The sequence below is a fragment of the Loxodonta africana genome, chromosome 18, assembly GCF_030014295.1.
Source record: "Loxodonta africana isolate mLoxAfr1 chromosome 18, mLoxAfr1.hap2, whole genome shotgun sequence".
Classification (NCBI taxonomy): domain Eukaryota; kingdom Metazoa; phylum Chordata; class Mammalia; order Proboscidea; family Elephantidae; genus Loxodonta; species Loxodonta africana.
Window position 1 is genome coordinate 61935630 of NC_087359.1, and position 21112 is coordinate 61956741.

The 21112-nt window shown below is 49.6% G+C and overlaps 1 protein-coding gene across 4 annotated transcripts in view; it reads left to right on the top strand.

The window, feature by feature from the left end:
• Positions 1 to 21112, top strand: part of ABR (ABR activator of RhoGEF and GTPase) — a 204874-nt gene that overhangs the window by 120608 nt on the left and 63154 nt on the right. For 3 of the 4 annotated variants that reach the window (XM_064271499.1, XM_064271500.1, XM_064271503.1), the window contains 3 exons: positions 4040 to 4138; positions 12295 to 12480; positions 18513 to 18620. In XM_064271499.1, the coding sequence (XP_064127569.1) occupies positions 4040 to 4138; positions 12295 to 12480; positions 18513 to 18620 (393 nt within the window). The remainder of the gene's footprint in view (positions 1 to 4039; positions 4139 to 12294; positions 12481 to 18512; positions 18621 to 21112) is intronic. The other variant, XM_064271502.1, reaches the window with a different exon arrangement.

Here is a 21112-nt window from a genome sequence, read left to right on the forward strand (position 1 = left end):
TGCCAGGGAACAGGAGGAGAGTGGGGGTGCCCTATTTGTCAGACTCGGGAAGCTGCAGGGTTTATGAGATGTGCAGGGGGCTGCCTTGGGTCTAACCTTGAGGATCTGGGCCTGGGACCCTGCTTCCAGCTCTGATCCTGTTCCAGGGAGATGGGCTGTAGGACACCCTGCGCTGTTTAGAGAACTAGGCAGTTTGCCCGCTGGGTTCTGGGTGTGTGCTGAGAGGGTGTACTGCCTGCCTTGCAATGCAGACAGTTTGAGGCAATGGCAGTTTCCAATCTCTGTGCCTCAGTTTCCAATAAATGGGATAATAATAGCACCTGCCCGATTGTGAGGCTCAAGCGAGTTCATCCACGTAAAGCTCTTAGAACAGTTCCTGCTACACATGAAGCCATTAATTTATTGCCCTTTCCCAAAGCCTGGGGTTAATATTGGTTTCCTACAGCCGCTGAAACAAGTTACCACAAACCTAGTGGCTTAAAACAATACAAATATATTCTCTTAATGTTCTGGAAAAGGAGCCCTGGTGGTGCAGTGGCTCAGCTGCTAACCAAAAGGTCAGGGGTTCGAATCTACGAGCCACTCTGCGGGAGAAAAGATCTGGCAATCTGCTCTAGTAAAGCTTACGGCCTAGGAAACCCTATGGGGCAGTTCTGCTCTGTCCTAGAGAGTTGCTATGAGTTAGAATTGACTCAACGGCACACAATCATGATGACATAGTTCTGGAGGTCAAAAGTCTGAAATGGGTTAGCAGGGCTGCCTTCCTTCTAGAACCTCTAGGGCAGAATCTCCCTTGCTTTTTTTCAGCTTCTAGAGGCCACCTGCCCTTGTTGGCTTGTGGCCTCATCCTTCATCTTTAAAACCAGTAGCAGAGCAGAGCATCTTCATATCTTTCTGTCTCTGCTGTCATCACATCACCTTTTTTCTGACTCTAGCCTTCCTGCCTCCCTCTTATAAGGGCCCTTGTGATTATATAGGGCCCACCTGGACAATCCAGGCTACTCTCCTTGTCTCAAAATCTTTAACTTAATTACATCTGCAAAGTCCCTTTGCCATGTGAGGTCATATATTCACAGGTTTCGGGGATTAGGATGTGGACACCTTTGGGGGACCATTATTCTGTCTACCACAAGGTCAGATAGCATTTCAGAGACTTTAGGGACAGCAGCCTCCAGCACAAATCTGCTAACTGAGTTGATGATGGGAGGCAAAGGATTAAACCCCTGGCCTGGAAAGGGTAGAAAAGCCTATGAGAATGTGCTGGGGCAGGTGGCCCAGCTGGGGGACAGCAGCTGTTCTCAGCACTTACGCACTTTCTGATAACTTTATCATACAGTGTCCCAACCCATTTAATGCCCAGAAAGGGATCTGTTTGAGATGCAGGATAAGTGTCCCATGCTTGAAAAAGGAGCACAAGAGTCAGGAAATCGTTAGCGCAGTGGAAGAGCACGGAATTTGGTGTTGGGAGCCCTGGGGTAGAATCCTAGCACTGCCACTTCCTGGCTGCTGACCCTGGGCATTCCCTTCCCTTTTTCATTTGTGTATAATGGATTAATATAGTACCCACATCACTGGGGTGTTTGAGGTCTAAATGAGGGAGTGAAATGACTTTTGTTGTAGTTAGTTGTCATTGAGTCCATTCCAGTTCATGGCGACCCCGTGTGTTACAGAGTAGAGCTGCTCCATAGAGTTTTCTTGGCTGTAATTTTAATGGAAGCATATTGCCAGGCCATTTCTTCTGCAGTACTGCTGGGTGGGTTTGAACCGACAACCTTTAGGTTAGCAGTTGAATGTGCCACCTTGGGACCTTGAAAGGATGTATAAAGCTTAATAAATGTTGGGTGTATTGCATGGTGCTGAGCTTCAGGGATATGATGCAGGTGCTTCAGAGGCCCTATAAAATCATGGGGGCAGGTAACAATATAGGCAGCTCCTCAAGGTGCTGATGGTCAGTGTCGCACACTCCAACAGAGAGCTGATGCTACAGGCCAGGGTGATCCAGGAGACTTGAAGAGGAGGCGAGATTTCAGCTGTGCCTTCCAGGAGAGGTAGGGTTTGGACAATAAGAGTCAGGGTGGGAGAGGGCATTTCAGGCAGCAGAAATAGCAAGAACTGAGGTTCAGAGGCTGGAAGGCTGTAGGGGAGATTGGAAGGACAGGGACTGGGGACCACCGAAGGTACTTTACCTAAGGATATGCTAGACCCATAGTTCCGTGGTAGAATTCTCACCTTCCACGTGGGAGACCCGGTTTCCATTCCCAGCCCAATGTACCTCTTGCACACCCATCTGTCAGTGGAGGCTGTGTGTTGCTATGATACTGAACAGATTTCAGCAGAGCTTCTAGACTAAGTAGACTAGGAAGAAAGGCCTGGTAATCCCAAAAATCAGCCAATGAAATCCCTATGGATCATAGTGGTCCAGTCAGCAATCAATCATGGGATAGTGTAGGACTGGGTAGTGTCTCATTCCATTGTACATGGGAACCACCATGCGTCAGGGGCCAACTCGAGGGCAGCTCACAACAATGGAACCTATCACAGTTCCTAGTTCTATAATTACTCATTTCCTGTTTTAATGTTTTTCTCTCCCACTAGATTATAAGTCACATGAGAGCAGGAGCTATTGTCTGATTGTTTCTCATGGTGTCCATAGGGCCTGGTAGGCATTCAGTAAATAGTTGTTGAATGAATAACCTAAATGAATCCCCAAATAATCACATTTTGCAATATTGACAGCAACTCTTTGCCAAATGTCAGATATAAGGCGGCATTCTCAGAAGACTGTGATCTGGCTCTGGTATGTGGACAGGAGGCAGGCTCAGGAGAGACTGGTCACTTAGAAGAACTGGGGCAGCAGAGTGGGGTACGGTCAGGTCACTTCAACCACAGCAGAGGGGAGGGATGGAACAGGTGGGAAGAGTGGTGTAAGAGATTATCAAGGAAGCATCCAAGGGCTTGGGGGCTGACTGTGGGAGAGGGAGAGAGAGCTGAAGAGGGGACCAGGAAGACTCTTGGGGATCCTAGATGACAGGGACAATTGTGGGGTTTTTTACTCAAAAAACTATTGAGCACCTTCTCTGCTGGGCACCGTGCTAACGGAGGGCATTGAAGGCTAAGGAGGGCATGACCTTGGCCCTGGAAGAGCAGCAATTCTGGAGGGAGGAGAAGGCTACTTTGTGTCTGGGCCTTAACGGGGAGGTGGTCAGGGAACACTGAGGTGCAGTGCAGGGGCTAAAGTTGAGGGCCCTACAGCCAGCACTTTCTGCTGTGGGATTGAGCCCCCAGGGACAGGGTGATACAGTCAGAAGTGTAGCTGGAAGGCCACAAGGCTGTGGACCCCCAGGCCAACTTCCGTCCCCACCCCAACTCTTCAGCTTCGTGGAAGCCTCCTCAGTTCCCAGACTTAGATTCTGGCCCATGCTGTGTCCTCTCTTGTGACCATGCCCTCCCTTTGTCCTGATACAGATTTCTCTTAACTGTCTGTAACTTGAACTAGTTGCCATAGAATACACTCCAACTCATGATGACCTCATGTACGTGAGAGTACGTCTGTGTGTCAGAGTACATCTGTGCTCCATAGGGTTTTCAATGGCTAATTTTTCAGAAGTAGAGGTGCCTCTGGGTGGACTTGAACCTCCAAAATTTTGGTTAGCAGTCGAGGACATTAACTGTTTGTACCACCTGTTGACTTAACTGTATCTCCCCATTAAACTGCCCACCAGACATGAGGGCAAGTCCTGTGTTATCTTGCTGTCTGTTGGGAGGGTAGATAAGCTGACAGTTGGGTGGATGGATGACTACGAAAGAACCAAATAATGAAAAAAATGGGAAAGCAAGATGTTAATGGTGGGAGTGTGAGTGATTATTTTTCATTTTATATTTCCATTTTCCAGAATTTTTATGATGAGTATATCTGGGTTTTATCACCTATGAAAGCATTAGTTAAAAGAAGAGAAGAAAGGCAAGAAGACAGGTCACTCAGAATTTTGGCCTCCTTTCTCATGAGCGGTTGGTTGACTTTTGGTTTGCTTATCTGCAGGTGGAAGCGGGCAAAGGCCTGGAGATGCGGAAGCTGGTTCTCTCGGGGTTCCTGGCCAGCGAAGAGATCTATATTAACCAGCTGGAAGCCCTGTTGCTGGTGAGTATCTATTTGCTCTGGTGACTTCTGGTTCCCCTGTTGGACAAAGTTGTGCTCTAAAACTGATTTTGGAGTTGAAGAGGAAGGGGACCTGGATCAGTCCTTCCCTGTGGGCAGAACCTGCGGTGCTACTCAGCTTACAGCTTGGCCTCAGGTAGCCGGAGCCATTGCCAGAAAGGCCTGTGCCTCTCATTCCCTGTTCTGGGAAAGGCAGGAGGAGAAGCACAACCAGGGTAGGAATGACAAACACGAGGCAGCGCTACTGCTCCCACTGCCATGACCATGGTGTAAACATTACTGTCTTACTCATCTAGTGCTGCTATAACAGAAATACCATAGTGGATGGTTTTAACAACGAAACATTTATTCTCTCACAGTCCAGTAGGCTAGAAGTCTGAATTCAGGGCACTGGCTCCAGGGAAGGCTTTCTCTCTCTCTGTCGGCCCTGAAGGAAGGTACTTGTTATCAGTCTTCCCTTGGCCTGGGAGCATCTCAGCACTGGAACCTCAGGTCCAAAGGATACGCTCTGCTCCTGGCACTGCTTTCTTTTTTTAATTTTTATTGTGCTTTAAGTGAAAGTTTACAAATCAAGTCAGTCTGTCATAAAAGAATTTATATACACCTTGCTGTGTACTCCTAGTTGCTCTCCCCTTAATGAGACAGCACACTTTCTTTCCACTGTCTATTTTCATGTCCATTCAGTCAGCTTCTGACCTCCTCTGCCTTCTCATCTCCCCTCCAGACAGGAGCTGCCCACATAGTCTCATGTGTCTACTTGATCCAAGAAGCTCACTCCTCACCAGCATCATTTTTTATCCTATAGCTCAGTCCAATCCCTGTCTGAAGAGTTGGCTTTGGGAATGGTTCCTGTCTTGGGCCAACAGAAGGTCTGGGGACCATGACCTCTGGGGTCCTTCTAGTCTCAGTCAGACCATTAAGTCTGGTCTTTTTACGAGAATTTGAGGTCTGCATCCCACTGCTCTCCTTTTCTCTCAGGGGTTCTCTGTCGTGTTCCCTATCAGTGCAGCCATCAGCTGTAGCCGGGCACCATCTAGTTCTTCTGGTCTCAGGAGGATGCAGTCTCTGGTTTATGTGGCCCTTTCTGTCTCTCGGGCTCATAATTACCTTGTGTCTGTTGTGTTCTTCATTCTCCTTTGGTCCAGGTGGGTTGAGACCAAATGATGCATCTTACATGGCCGCTTGCTAGCGTTTAAGACCCCAGACACCACTCTCTAAAGTGGGATGCAGAACGTTTTCTTTATAAATTTTATTATGTCTTGGCACTGCTTTCTTGGTCTCCAACTCTCTGCTTGCTTTCCTTTCCTTTTATCTCTTGTAAGATCAAAGGTGGTGCAGGCCACATCCCAGGGAAACTCCCTTTATGTTGGATCAGGGGTGTGACCTTAGTAAGGGTGTTATGATCCCACCCCAATCCTCTTTAACATAAAGTTACAATCACATAATGGAGGACCACCACACAATACTGGGAATCATGGCCCAGACAAATTGATACACACATTTTTGGGGGGACATAATTCAATCCATGACAGTTACTAACCGATCACAGTTCTCAGTCCAGGTGGAGCCCTAGCCCTACTGAGAGAAAATTTGTTCTCTCTCTGCCGGCTTCCCCCTCCCACCTCAGATCTTCTTCTCGTCACCCCACCCCCATTCCCGCTGCTCTGCTCTGATCCAAGTCCTTACTCCTCCCTGGGCAACTGAACCAATAGCACCATCTGCAGCATCCCGAAGCTCTGTGCTAGGAAATGTGAGGTCAGAGGGCTGTCTGTGTTGTTTCGAGAAGCATCTTAGCTCTGCCATTAGATAAAACTCAGCTCTCTGTAAAGGTCACTCAGTTTCCTCATCCATAAAATGGGGTGAAGACACCTGCTCCATACATTTCTAAGGGTTGTGAGAGTCAAATTGGGAGGTGAATATTAAAACGTTTTCAAAGGGTAAAAGTACTTTGCAGATGTGAGGTGTTTTCGCCTTTGAAGAAAGTGCTTATTAGATGCATCTGGATATATGCAGAGTGATTGAAACATAAAAGTTCTTTCCCTTTGGGTGTTTTACAGTCTGAGACATAAGGTGATACCAGAAGAAGGAGGGGAGGAAATGTAGAGATAGATCAGTAGAAACTCATTCTTATGCAAGAATTGTGAGTTAAGATATACATTTATGGGCTTGCTATGATGTGAGCTAGAGCCACCCAGTGTCCCAGGGGGACTTGGCATTTATTACCCAAAGAATAACTTTATCAAAAGGTGTGGACACTTTGGAACAGGCAGAACTGAGTTTGTGTTAGATTCTCACAAGTTTGTCTTCCAAGTGAGGGATAGTGTGGTGGGTAGACTAGAACTCTGATCGGGGGCCAGAACTGAAGTAAGACTTCAAATGGTGCATCAGGACCCATTGGCGGGTTGTAAAATCAGTGTTGGGGCTGGGCCAGCATTTTTAAATAGATGAAGAGACTATCAGCATACCTCAACAGATAAGCACTATTTCATGAAACTTTTGGCTGTTATATGTGTGTATATGTATGTATGTACTTTGCACACAACATGTATGTACTAGGTCCCATTATTTCTTATATGGGTCGTGGCTTTGAAAAGCACTATTAGGGCCAGCCATGTGGAAACTCCTTTAGCCCCAGTTCCTCGTCTGAAGATGAGAATAATACCATTACCTTCTCTCTCTTCCTCATAGGGGTGAGAACAAGATCAGGTGATCCTTTTGGTACCTACTACAATGCCAGGTGCCTAGGTACTCAGATTATTTGCTGAAGGAAGGAGGACAGGCAGGCAACCAGTAAGACATTTGTGAAATAACGTTGTAAACTGTGCTATACCCAGATCAAGTGTCACAGTTGTCATTATTAACAGGATGCATATTTGAAAGGAGTTTAAACAATGGAGCCAGATTGCCTGGCTTTGAATTCCAGTTCAACCACTTAATTGCTTATATATAACTTCAGCAGTCTAATGACCCTTTCTGCCACATTTTCTCCATCTGTGAAATGGGTGTACTAATAATACTCTCCTCATAGGGTTGTTGTGAGGGTTATGGAAAGCTCTCAGAACAGAGCGTGGCACTTACGGCCACCTACTCATGGGCATCCCATGCACATCGGGACAAAACGCTGCCCAATCCTGTGCCATCCCCATGATTGGTTGTGGACCATTTTCATGGGCTGCTTTTTAGAAGTAGATCTCCAGGCCTTTCTTCCTAGTCCATCTTAGCCTGGAAGCTCTGCTGAAACCTGTTCAACATCATAACAACACGTAAGTCTCCAACGACAGAGGGATGGTGGCCATGCCTGAGGTACGTTGGCCAGGAATCGAACTCAGGTATCCCACATGGAAAGAGAGAATTCTACCACTGATCCACCAGTGCCTCCCACCACTATGTTATCGGCTGTTATTTTCTGCAGTGCTAGGAGATAAGACAGGTTAGGACTTATTTGTTTCTGACAGCAGCCCTTTCCCTGAAGGAGGGGGAGGCCCATGTCCTCTGCAGAAGTATGTCACTTTTAGGTTCCAGCTTATCATTGGGCCTCTTTGTTTCCATTTGTCTGGACAAAGATAACAGATTCAAGGCCCCAGACACCCCTCCCCCCGCCCTTGACTTTCTAAGGGTTCTTGCCCCTAAAACAAAGACTGTGAGACTGGCGCCCCCTCTCCTCAGGTGCCTGGGCAGGCCCTTCCCCTCCCAGCACTGGCTCTTTTTGGGCTCCAGTTGGTTCTTTATTGAGCAGAGCCCTGAGGGAGTGGGGAAGCCTCAGCTGGGAGGCCAGCTCTGTGGCTGGAGGCTCAGAAAGAGGGGGCAGGACCCTCCACTGCCGCAGACCCAGATGATAAGGAATCAAGTGCTCTCCACGCCACCTTGAGCCAAAGCCCTCCCTTCTCAGCTGCCAGTGAGCTAAGCCCTCTGTTCTTGGAGTGGTCTGACAAAAGGGGCTGGCTCAGAGGAGAAAATTTGTTCTCTCTCTGCCGGTTTCCCTGCCTTCTCATCACCCCACCCCCATTCCCTCAGCTCTGCTGCTAACAGGTTTGACTGTTCTCAGCTTAACACTTCCTGATACGCAAACGGCTGGGAGTGTGTACCTAGGACTGTGTACACACATAGGCACTGACAGGGACACCACAGAGGAGCCTCTGTTCCTGCCCGCGGGCTTGCTGGCAGGGGCCAAGGGTTGGTAATCTTCTGGAAACCTCTAGGTTCCTGGTGGGTTCAGATTACAAATGAAGTGGGCCTGGGAGCCTGGGCTGAGGTGGAGGAAGAGAGACAAAACGAAATGCATGTAATTCCACAGCTCCCAGGTTTCAGGGAAGAGAAAGAGTTTGCTTAGGCCCTGCGTGTGGGACTGTTGCCCACCCATGGCCACAGCTGGCCCTTCTCTCTTTAACTCTCATTCAGCAGTTGGCTTTGTGGTTTGAGTCCCGCTGAGTCTCAGGATTCTTATCTGTAAAGTAGGTTAATGATACTTTCCTTCCTGGGCTTGCTGATAGATTAGCAAACAAGCCTGGCAGCCTCCAGGCTTCTCAGTAGGAGGTAGAGGAAACAGGCAGACTTCTTGCCCCTGGTTCTTAGAAAGGCAGGCTTGGGGACAGAGCAGAAAAATGGCTGCCTGAAGCTCCATGGTGAGTCAGCAGTCTGGCTGGGAAATCACAAGCCAGGTTTGATGCTGAGGTCACTCTGGAATCCTTTCTAAGAATCCATCTCTCCCCTGATAAAATGGAGAGACAGGTCCCACCCCTGCCCTCTGCAGAGGACTGGGGAGAGATGAGGTAACTGGGATGAGGGCACTTTGGCAAAATGGCCATGCTGTATCAAAGCTCAGGATTGGGTTACATTTGTCTTTCATCTGTCCCTCCCACCCCCAGGCCTGTATGCAGGGCTTCACCTGATAAGAGTAATTGCCTTCAAGAGTCATGGTCATCCCCCATCCAAGGGCACACACCCAGCCCTTTTTCCTTGCCCTAAGTGAAATCAGGCTAAAGAACAAAGGTCTCTGGTATTGTGAGAACATGTGACCTGCCACTGACCGACCATTTCTTCCCCTTTTATAGACAGTGGGAAGTTCAAGAGGAAGCAGAGTGTTGGGTCTTCTTCTTTGTGTAGGCCAGAGATGATGCTTCGCCAGCAACTTCTGAGAAATTTGCCCACTTTCCCTTCCCTGGACTTCTTCCTCCCAATTTCACTTATTCCCTCCTTAGTGGGGACAAGGATTAGTGGTTCTGGGACTCTGTGGTGACTTGGGCTCCTCCACTGGATCCTGGGAAGAGGTGAAAAGGATAAACATGTTGATCCTGAAGCCAAGATGTATATCCTTCAAGGAGTGTTGGGAGTCCATGAAGCTGAGCCTGGACACCCATCTGGGGTTCTCCTCTGGCTCCTAGTTACTTCTGTTTCCCTGACTGGTATGCTTACCCAGACCTCACCCTTCCACCTACTCAGATCTTCCCATCTTCCTTTGAGACCTTGTTCCTGTCACCTCTTCTGTGAAGTGCTCCAGCACAGCCTTGGGATCACTTGGTTGGTATTTACAGTCTTAATCGGGTAATATCCTATCCTACATTGTCCACTCTGTAACACCTGAGGTCACCATGAGTCAGAATCGACTCTACAACAGCTGGTATTGTCCACTAAGTGTCTCATTTGTGTTGGTCCAGTTTACCCCAATAGATCTCTAGGGTAGAGATCGTGAGTCCTGAAAATAATCTCCTGAAAAGAAAATTGGATCCCATCATTCCCCTGTTTAAAAACTCCAATTGCCCTGTCAATCATGGCATGGGCTAAAAGCTGCACTCCTTCCTCTGGCCTTCAAGGCCCTGTGTGATCTGGCCCCTGCCCACTCCTCCAGCCTTGCCTTAGGTCCCACCCCCCTGCCTTGCCCACCATACTGCAGGCACACTGGCTTTCTTTCTGCTCCTCTTTCACCAAGCCCGTTCCCACCGCAGGGCCAGGCATTGAGGAATTTTGCCTGGACTTCTCTTCTCCCTTCCCACTATGCTTCCACTTCAAGGCAAACGTCCCCTCTTTGGAGAAGCTGTCCTTCACCATCCAGTCTCGGAAGACTCCCCCTTCTTCATATCCTTCTTTGCACTCAATACTGTGTAGTTCTGTGTTTGGTGTTCGTTTAGCTTTGTTGCTAATTCTTTCTCTTTCCTAAGCCCTAGAGACCCTACTAGACTGGAAGTTCCATGAGGGCAGGGATCGTGTGTGTTTTGTTCATCGCCTCTGGCCTGGCCTCACATTAAGCACTTGGTACAGATTTGTGGGATGAGTAGTAATATTAGTAGCAGTTAACATTTATTGATTACCTTCTGCATGCCAGGGACATATTAAGTGTTCTATCGAAATTACGGCTTTTCATCTTCTCAGTAGTCCTTTGAAGAAGATAATATTATCCCAGTTTTACAAATGAGGCCATTGAGACCCACAGAATGGTAGGTGTCTTGCCCGCAGCTATTAAGTGGCCAAGTTGGGATTCAAACCCATGCTGCCTGGCGTGCACCAGGTTGAGCCCCATCTTGCTTTCCTAGCACGGACTGGACACTGAGGGCCAGTTGATTCCAGTGCTGAGAGGGTAAGGAGGACGTCCAGCCTTTTCCTGCCTTCATCATCGTGTCTGGGCTTTTTAGAGCTCAGAGAACCAGAAGTTGGAACATTGTCTGGGTATTTGAGTAGACAGGACTTCTCGTGGACTAACATGAGCTCTGCCACTCTCAGGGTGAGGCGGCAGACGGGAGGATGGAGTGAAGCTTGGCTGGAGTTAAGCTGCTGTGATGGCTCAGGCTGGTGCTCATCTCCCGGAGGGAGCCAGCAATAGCTTTGGTCTTCCTCAATGTACGTCTCCCTCCAGTGCAGGATTTTCAGCAGTTGAGTGGCCCATTCTCTGCTAGAATGCTTCACTTGTCAGAAGGCTCACTACCAAGTCTCAGAGAACAAAGATGGAGAGCTCTGGTGACCCCTCACCTTTCCCTGGAACCTCTCCCTACTGCCCCTGCATCTCCATAGTAACCCGGACTAAGTCTAAGGCCTCTTTCCACATAGTACTTCAGTAGATGAAGAACATCACCATATCTAACTCATGCTTCTCTCTTGGTAAACATGCTCTCTCCATTCCTTGGAGGGCCTTTGGGCTGAAGTATGGGGGCCTTTGGAGCTTTTGGGTCAGCCAAGGAGGAGTATCACTATTGTATCACATTAGTATCAGTTTGTTTAAACTGTGAATTTTCAATGGCATTTAAAACTTATTTACTCATTGTAGATGATATAGAAAATACAGAAAAGTATGCTGAAGAAAATGCCGCCCCCCCCCCCCCATGAACCCACAGTTCTACTGTTGGGCATTAAGTTAATGGCTTCAGATCCCAGCCAGTGTATGTGGGAGGGGAGTGGGCCCTGAGTTACTGTCACTTCCCCTTTCCACTTGCAGGCCCTGGAGCATCTTGGGGTAGACAGGGATGACAGAATAACTGCCCAACATTGAGAAAGAGGCTGAGACCACAACCTGGTGTGGTGGGAAAGATCGTTGTGATCGCTTAGAGATGTATGACACGAGTGCAGGAGATGGGAGGGGGACATGTGTGCCACCTGGTCCCTCTTCCTGTACTAAGTGACGGGAACATGTTGTAGCCTGGTAGTGGGTCTTTTCGAGACTCTACCTCCAGAGTCCTAGAACCATGCTGTTTGTCTTAGAAGGAAATGGCTAAGGGTTAAGTTCCCACTCAGCCCTCCATTTCCATTGAAGTGGGACCAGGAAGCTTATGACTAAGGGCATGAGGCCATGGTGGGAGTAGGACATGGATCCTGTTAAATTGACAAGCAGATCCAGTACAGGGTGGGTGCTGGGTGCGGTAGGACCCAGACGAGGGTAGTGGGAGTATGCCCTGGCTCTACCCTTTGGGTCTGGCAGGGCTACTGGGCCAGGCTCCTTCTCCTTGCAGTGGAGTGTGGCTTCTTAGGGCCTGTGACATCAACTTCTTGATACAAACCATGCTTTAGATGCCCTGCCCTGAAGGCAGGTGGCCTTGTCTAGGCAGGACTCTGGCAGTAGGATGGGCCAGTCAGTGCCACAATCTGTCCTGAGCCTGCTGACAGTCGGTTTATGTACCCCTGACCTCCGCTCTTCCTTCCTCTCCCTCACCCAGCCCATGAAACCCCTGAAGGCCACAGCTACCACCTCCCAGCCCGTGCTCACCATCCAGCAGATTGAAACCATCTTCTACAAGATCCAGGACATCTATGAGATCCACAAGGAGTTCTATGACAACCTCTGTCCCAAGGTGCAGCAGTGGGACAGCCAGGTCACCATGGGCCACCTCTTCCAGAAGCTGGTGAGTTTCCCGTTGTTGGAGGGTCTTCATCCAGAGCCTCAGTAGAGCTACTGGTGTTGGGAGAGAACTGGTCAGCCCCAGCGCTCTCATGCCTTGGCCTCCTTGAAGGCGTGGGTCATTTCTGTGTCCTGGAGGAAAGCTTGGGCTTGGTGCCTTGACTCCAGGTTGCCCTGTGAAGCCCTGGGAGTGTTCCCCGGGATGCTGAGACAGGCCATGTGCATGGATGCTTCCGGCAGAGTGTCAGTTCTCTCAGAGGGCTCTATGGAGCCAGGGCTGGAATGGAGGTTCCCCTGCTGGCCTTCAGGTCCCCTGTCCCTCAGCTGAGAGAAGGGGATGGGTGGTGCTGCTCTCCTGAGACCCCAGGTACCCTCTGTAAAACAAGACAGTTGGATCGGAGGCCTCATCAGCTACTGATCTCCTGAGATCCTGGGAGCAGAAAGCACTAAGAGTGCAGCCCCACCCACCATTGCAGAGGAGGGAAATGAATGAGGAGGTAAAATTGACATACAGACTTACTGTTGGGAAATGCTCACAGGGGTCTTCTATTTCTGAGGGCTTCCATGACACCCTCTCCACTAGTTCTGGCTGTGTCCCCTGGAGGAGTTGAGGTCAGACCTGTGGGCTCCTCCCAGCCACCTGGCTCTCCCCTGGGCTTTCCCACCATAACTTCTGATAGCCCAGCAGGCAGAAGTAGACTGGGAACAATGGTGATTCCTGCTTTGGTGTAAATGGTGGGAGGAGGCAGGAGACAGGGACCAGGCGCCTCCTTTTTCTGCCCTGCCCTGGGACTAGCTGAATGGCCAGGGCTTTCCTTTTCTAAGACTGGAGACAACCCTGGCTTGGACCCTCCAAGAGCCTCAAGCTCAGCATGTTCCACACTGAACTCATTGTCTCAGAAGTTGTCTGCTCTCCTTCCTGTCTTGATCTCAGTTGCTGCTACCACCATCCTTCCATCTCCTGAGCTGGAGACCTTGGACTCATCCTTGGCACCTTCCCCTCCCTCACCTACTCCTTCACCCCTGCGTCCATGAAGTCCACTTCTTTGATGTCACTAATAGCCACCTCCTCTCCACTCCCTCTACTGGCTCTCGTCTTGGCCACCATTGTCCCTCACCTGGATTACTGCCATCACCTCATGAGTAGTTCCTGCCTCTGGGCCTGCTTCCCATCTCACCTCCCACCTCTACCCAGCAGCTGGAGATATCTGTCAGAACCAATGATTAGACCTTGCTTCTGCCCTGCTTCAGTAGCTCCCTGTGCCCATTGGATAAAGTCCAGGCTCCAGACAATGGCTTATGAGACCCTTCACATCCTAGCCTCTGCCCACCCCTTAGTGCTATCTCCCCCACCCCTTCTGTCCCCCACACTGAACTTTCTGTTCTCAGGTCACACTTGAGGTACTTTCTGATCTCTCTGTACTTGTGACTGTGTCTTCAGTATCCTTCCCCCTCTTGTCTCGCTTCTTCTGGTCAGTTCTCAGGTAGAAATAACCTCCTCAAAGAAGCCTTACCCAGCCCCTCAAATGCAGCCCCTATGCTCATCCCCTCATTGGAGCATCTATAGCTGCCTGTCTCCCCAAAGCCATGAGCTCTGGGAGGACAGACTTTCTTCATTATCAGACCCCCAGACCCAGCCCAGTGCTCAATACAGCTTCTGGAACTAGATTGCAGTGGGGCGTGAATCCCAGCTCTGCCGCAGATTAAATCTGTGACTTTGGGCAACTCACCTAACTTCTCCCGAGGACATCATTATTCTATCTTTATATTATTATTATGTTAGTATTATTAGTAATCTTCTTTGGATTGTTGTAAGAATTAGTTTAATACATGAAAAGTGCTTAGAACACAGCATTAAAAAAAAAAACCCATTGCCATCAAGTCAATTCCAACTCATAGTGACCCTGTAGGACAAAGTAGAACTGCCCGATGGAGTTTCCAAAGAGCACCTGGTGGATTCGAACTGCCAACCTTTTGGTTAGCAGCCGTAGCGCTTAACTACTACGCCACCAGGGTTTCCAGGAGAGGCACAGAGAGAAGTAAAAGAAAGACAAAGACCCAGTGACACAGACAGAAAGAACCACTACACCACCCGGGTTTCTCAACACAGCATGGCACGTAGTAAATACTTAGTACAGTTAGCCATTATTACTACTGTTAGTACTATCATTACTACTAGTATTATTATTATCATTATTATTAGAAAGTGGCACTCCAGAAGACATTGTTACAAGGAAATTTCACACCTTTGCCTCCAGCAGCCCCAGAGTGCTTCCCCAGCTCAGAGATGGTGGACACCCAGCCATCACTCCCAGCCTAGTTCCAGGAGCCTGAGCCGGGGAGGGGGTGGGGGTAGTGGTCTCTTCTCGGCCCTCAGGAGGACGGAAGGGAGCAAGCCCAGGGGCAGGAGAATGGGTTGCCTGCAGCACAGTGGAAAGGCTGTCCCAGTTTACCTTCATCACTTGCACCCCACTCCCACCAGGGCCGCCTGCTCCACCAGGCTCAGGCCTGATGTCTCAGGCACCTAGGGCTGCAGGCCTGGGAGGCCTGGGTGGAGCCAGGCAGGCTGGGCATCTGGAGACAGTTTATTTTCAGCTGAAGCCTCCGGATATTTGATTATTCATTACTGAGAGAGGGGAATTAGCATCCCTGCTGTTTGTTTTATGAGATCACCCCAGTGCCAAGCTGATGTTTCCAGGCAACCTCCACTTCCCCGGTTAATGACCCTGGGTGTTGAGCCCTGCAGCCGGGAGTGCGCCATGGAGATGGCAGTGGCTGGGATGGCCCATGAGTCCTGCACATACACCTTCTGCCCAGGTGGTCCCTGCCCTTGGCTCACCTGCTGCTGCTCCCTTAGGCAGGAGGGGGGTGGGTAGTGTTCTGACTTGGGCACCCAGGCCTTATCCTTCCCATGGACACAGGGGCCAGGGAGAGGCCTCTCCTGGAAGAAGAATATCCATGATTTTCGCTTTGGTTTAGGTAATGACTATCTTGCAAACCTCTTGTAGCTTGAGGGCACCAATGGGCCTATACTCCCTCTGGAAAAGCAGACAAACCCATCTCTTCCTGCAACTCTTACAAGATTTTTCTTTTTGAAAAGTCTGGCTCTGTTGGCCCTGAGACCTGCACCCTCTGGTCTTGGCTGCTCCCCAAGCATCTAGTTTTCCTCCTCTCTGGCTTCGTTAGACCCACCGGTCAGCTGCCCCGGGAGGCTCCAGGCCTGGCTGATGCTGTGGTCACCGTCTTGCCCCTGTGTAGCCTGTTTGGGTCCTCGAGGAGCACAAAGATTCTGCAAAAAGCAGAGTGGTCTTCTGGGGTGGGGCTAAGGGGCACCCTGGCAGCTGGGTGGGGAAGCAGAAGCACTGCAGCAGCTCAATTCCCTTCCTACTTCATTGGAAAAAAACAATCTAGACCAGAAAATCTGGAGAATAATGCAGCAGACAACTGGGTGCTCGCCTCCCAGAATTAACATATGTTAAGCTCAGAAAATATGTAGCAAAACTTTCCTTAATCAAGGAAGTAAAACCTGAGAGATGAAACTGAAATCTCTCTTCCCTTCACCTTCCCGCCTGCCCTTCCAGTTTCCCTGGAAGCAGCTACTGGAATACATTTGATGTGTATATATATAGACTTCTGGGCTGCAGTTTATAGTTTTACTACATATCTCTGTGTTTTTATGGCATTGCATGTACTTCTAAAATGTATAACCAGTGCCGTCGAGTCGATTCCGACTCATAGCGACCCTATAGGACAGAGTACAGCTGCCCCATAGAGTTTCCAGGGAGCACCCGGTGGATTCAAAGTGCCGACCCTTTGGTTAGCAGCCGTAGCACTTAACCACTACATCACCAGGGTTTCCTTAAAATGTATAGGAGTGTATGTATGTGTCCTATCTTCTGTATTTTGCAACTCATTCAACTTTGGTTTTGAAGCTTGCCGGTGTTGCTCCACATATATTTAGCTCATTCATTTTAACTGCTGTGTGTTGTGTGGGTTTCCTGGTTGGCGAGCATTTGTTTCTGGTCCTTCCACTAGAAGGAAGAGTCTCCTTGGGTACACATGAATGTTTCTCTAGAGCAGCGCTATCTGATAAAATATAATGCGAGCCACATCTGTAAGGAAAAATAAACAGGTGAAATTCATTTGAATATACTTTATGTAGCCCAATAGATCCAAAATATTATCTCTTCAACATGTAATACATATGTTAAAAATGATCACTGAGATATTTAACATTCTCCTTTTTCATATCAAGCCCTCGAAATCCTGCGTGTGCTTCACAGTTACAGCACGTCTTAATTCAGACCAGCCATGTTTCAGGTGCTCAGTAGCCACGTGTGGCCAGTGGCTACTGTATTGGACAGCACAGGTCCAGGATTTGCACGTAGACATACATTTGCTAAGCCAGAGGCTGTGCACATTTTCAGCTTTATTAGGTAGCTCGCTAGCTGCCCTGGAGTTGACTGTGGCTCGCGGTGGCCTCGTGTACAACGGAACGAAACATCGCCTGGTCCTGTATCATCCTCACAGTCACTGGCATGTTCAAGTCCATTGTTGCAGCTGTTGTGCCAGCTCATCTCGCTGAGGGTCTCCCTCACCCTCACTGGCCCTCTGCTTCACCAAACATGATGTCCTCTTCCAGCAATGGATCCCTCCTAATGGCAAGTCCCAGGAGTCCTGGTGGCACAGTGGTTAAGCTCTCAGCTGCTCTCCAGAAGATTGGCAGTTCCACCAGCCACTCCCGGGGACAGCCCTGAAAATCCAATGGGGCAGTTCTCCCTATCTTATAGGGTCGCTATGAGTTGGAATTGACTCAGTGGCAATGGGATTGACTTGGTTTTTAATGACATGTTTAAAGCAAGGTAGTTGGGTAATGTTCTATTGTGATCCATGTGATTTTCACTGGCTGGTTTTCAGAAACGGATTACCAGGTCTTTGTTCCACATCTGTCTTAATCTGAAACCTTTGCTAAAACCTGTTCACCATGGGTGATTCTGCTGGTATTTGAAATAGTGGTGGCATAGCTTGGAGCATCACAGCAACTCACAAGCCACCACAGCACAACAAACAGGCAGATGGGTGGCAGTCAGCCTTATTAGTGCCAGTTGCTCTCCAAATGATTGTCCTAATTTATACCCTCACAGGCAGTCTGTGTGCTCATATTTCCCTACATTTTTGCTGACCCTTGATATAATTAGACTTTTAAATTTTGGCCAGTCTGATGGGTGCGAAATGGTATCTCATTGTGGTTTTAATTTGAATTCCATCCTTTGTTCCTGTCCGAGAAAATGCATATGCCCAGCACAGAGCAGGCTTTCCATAAATATTTGAGGAATTGGATTAATGAGCCTCATTTTCCCCTTTGCAGAAAGGAATGGTGGGATCTGTTCTGCCTCCCACAGGAGGCCAGGGCCCGTGGGCTCCTAGACCAGAAAGCTTTGTGTAAGGTTGAGAGTGATGTGCAAATGTGTGGTCAGGCAGGAGCTTCACCTCCTTGTAGGCCAGAGGAGGTGGGGACCTGGAGGCCCAGGGAGCTGGAGACTGTGTCTTTAAATGCTGTGCCCCAGCCTCAACATGGGGGCTTCAGGGCTGAGCAGGCCACAGGTGCCCACCCCTCTCCCCGTCTATCTGTCCCTCCCCCCTCCATCTAATTCCAGGATGTGAAAGAGGTGTCAGGCATTAAGGGGCTCAAACCCTGTGAGATCTTGACAATGCCAAACAGAGCCCAACGCTGTGATGAGTTGAATTCCTAGCACGCCACCGAAGGCCCTGTGCTGCTCCCCCCAACTACCCCCATGTTAACCTTATTGGCTGAGCCTGTTTCCATGGAAACTGCCAAGTTCAAAGGGATACTGTAATATGTACATCTCTGCCTTCCCTCCTCTGTTCCCATCTAACCCTTTGGAGCTGAGTTAGAGGTTCTGAGATCTAAGGGAGGCTTCAGGTGCCCTGGTTAAGCTTTCATCCATTCATTAATCCTCTCTCCCCATCCCCTCCCATCCTCCTCTCTCTCCATTCCCTGTCTCTTCCCCGCAGGCCAGCCAGCTTGGTGTGTACAAAGCGTTTGTGGATAACTATAAAGTCGCTCTGGAGACAGCTGAGAAGTGCAGCCAGTCCAACAACCAGTTCCAAAAGATCTCAGAGGTGGGCTGCTCCCTCACACAGCCACCCCAACGAACAACAACGCTGGACTTGGGGCAGCTCAGAGCCATCCAGCATCTGGGCCGCGTGCCCGCTGCATGCCAGTTAGGGAAGTGGTTCCCCTGCTGGGTAACACTTCACCTGACATTTGCTTTCTTGCACCTGACATTTTCCCTTTTAATGTAAGAATATCAGTTTGTTTGATTTTTTTTTTTATTATGATTATTCTATTTTAGGTTAGAGAGAGGAACAGGGGAGATAAAATAAAAAGCCGTATTTTCCCCCCTCTTTGATGACCTTGAGCAAGTCACTTCCCTTCTCTTGGCCATTGTTTCCTCTTCTGTAGCGTGAAGTGTCTGGACTCCTTACCCCAGACTTGCTTGATAAGAATCACCAGTTTGAAATGCAGATTTCCAGGCACCTTCCCTGCGGCTTCTGATTCAGAAAGTTCTGAGGCAGGGCCCAGGAATCTGTATTTATAACCAGCTCCCTAAGTGATTTTCATGATCAGGAAAATTTCAGGAAGCCTGGACTAGATAGTCTTTTAAGATCCTTGCCAATTCTAAGGTTCTGCAATCCCATAAGCAGGGGAAGACAGAGGGGGCAAGTGTAACTCTTAAGTGGAGAAGAACCCCTAAGCCTTCGGGTTGTGGACATGCCTGTCCCTGCCACTGCATCTAAGCCCTCTCTTCATGCTCCTCTGCAGGGCAGATGTGTGGCCTTATCTGCCATTGACACGTCTATCCAGAATGTGGTGTGGAGGGGATGGTTGCTCTGGGATCCTTTAGGACCGTAGCCCAGCTCACCTCTTTATCCAGAAATCTTCCAGTGACACCCTGAAGCCACTGGCCTTGCAGTCAGAGCACCCAGCTCCAGGCCTGGGGCAGGAGAACCTCTGGGTCTGGGAGGTGAAGCTACTCCTGCAGTTTTCCGAGTCCTGCCTTAAAGACCCTCTTGGCCCTTTGCTTTCCCCATATCGGCTCTAACTAGAAAAGGCAGTGAGATGTAGGAGAGTTTTCCTGAAACTACGGGGTCACAGCTTATGCCCAAGTTGGAACCATCCAAGAGGCAACACAAGAGTCGCACAGATGGAGATCAAAACGTTGGCATTATTACTAGTCAAAGGCGGGTTGGAAAGTGTGGACTTTTGTCTGTAGCCACACTGGGCTTGCTCACATTCACCTCCAGAATTAAACGTATGTATGCAGTTTCCAGCAGGGATGGGAAACCAGACAGACCTCCCTGATGAAGGCAGCACCTGCCCCTCTAACTAGGGTGCAACCACCCAAGCAGGTAGGGAGGAGGGGCTGAGCTCAGTTTTCTCCCAAATGCATGGAACCAGTGAGTCACCCTACCAGGCAGGGAGGGCGAGTGAGGGGTGGGGAAGTCCTTCTATGTGGCATCAGGAGGCTGGAGGAATGGGGCTTCCCCTCAAGGTTCCCAGCCTCCCTGGGAGCAAGCTAGCCTCTCTGGCGGGTGTTCAGAGTGGCCCTGCACAGGCTGCTGGCTGGCCACAATGCAGGGCCCCTCCTAGCCTGGGTGGAGTGCCTGTTACCCTTGATGGGCAGAAGCCCCTGCACCCATCCTGAGGCCCTTGCAAGTCCTCCGGCTCCCAGAGGCAGAGCAGGCCCATGGCCTCTTGCCAGGTGGCTTCTCATCCTGACTCACATGCTGACGCTGTTGCTTCCTGCTGGCGCTGCCACTTAATTACCGCAATTAGGTCCTTCTCTGCAGCGGGGTGATTTCATACCTCTAGGCTTCACTGGAGGGAGGTGTGCAGAAAAATTCCCTAAAGCTGGGAATCCAGGCACCAGGCAGAGACATGGCCTGGAAAAGCCAAGCACCCCCGCCCCTACCACACACACACACACGCGCACACACACACACACACACACTTCTATGCTTCGTCCCTTGTGGTTTTCTCTGTCTGGAGATGGCATGAGGCAGGAGTAGCAAATGTGGGACTCTTGCTGTCTGAGCATTTCCTCCCTTCCTGGCAGAGCAAGCAACCTTACCTAATACTTGACCTTGTCCTCACCTTGCCCCCTGCCTTCCCGCTGCCACCCCCATTGGAGGCCTTGTGCACTGAGCCACCCAGCAGGGATTGCATTACAGCTCCCATTGCAGGCGCACTGCCCCGCTAGCCAGGGCTGGGCTGGAGCCTCTCTTCTCTAAGGCTAAGAAAGGAGGTTTGGATCAGATAAGCCCTCCCTGGCTTATCTCACTGCCAGCTCTCACTACCTGCTTGCTTTGTATGGGGTCCAGAGGGGGGTTGGCTCTCTCCTCCCTGCAGCTTCCTTTCTGATACCCAGCATAGGCACCGGTGGATGGGGAATGCCAGGCGAGCTGGAGGCTAGGTGATTGCCTCCTCATTGAATGTCCCTGGGTATCGAAAATAGCTTGCGCTCAACTACTACTAACCCACCCAGTGGTGCTGTGGGAGAAAGACCTGGCGATCTTCCATAAAGATTATGGCCAAGAAAACTCTGTGGAGT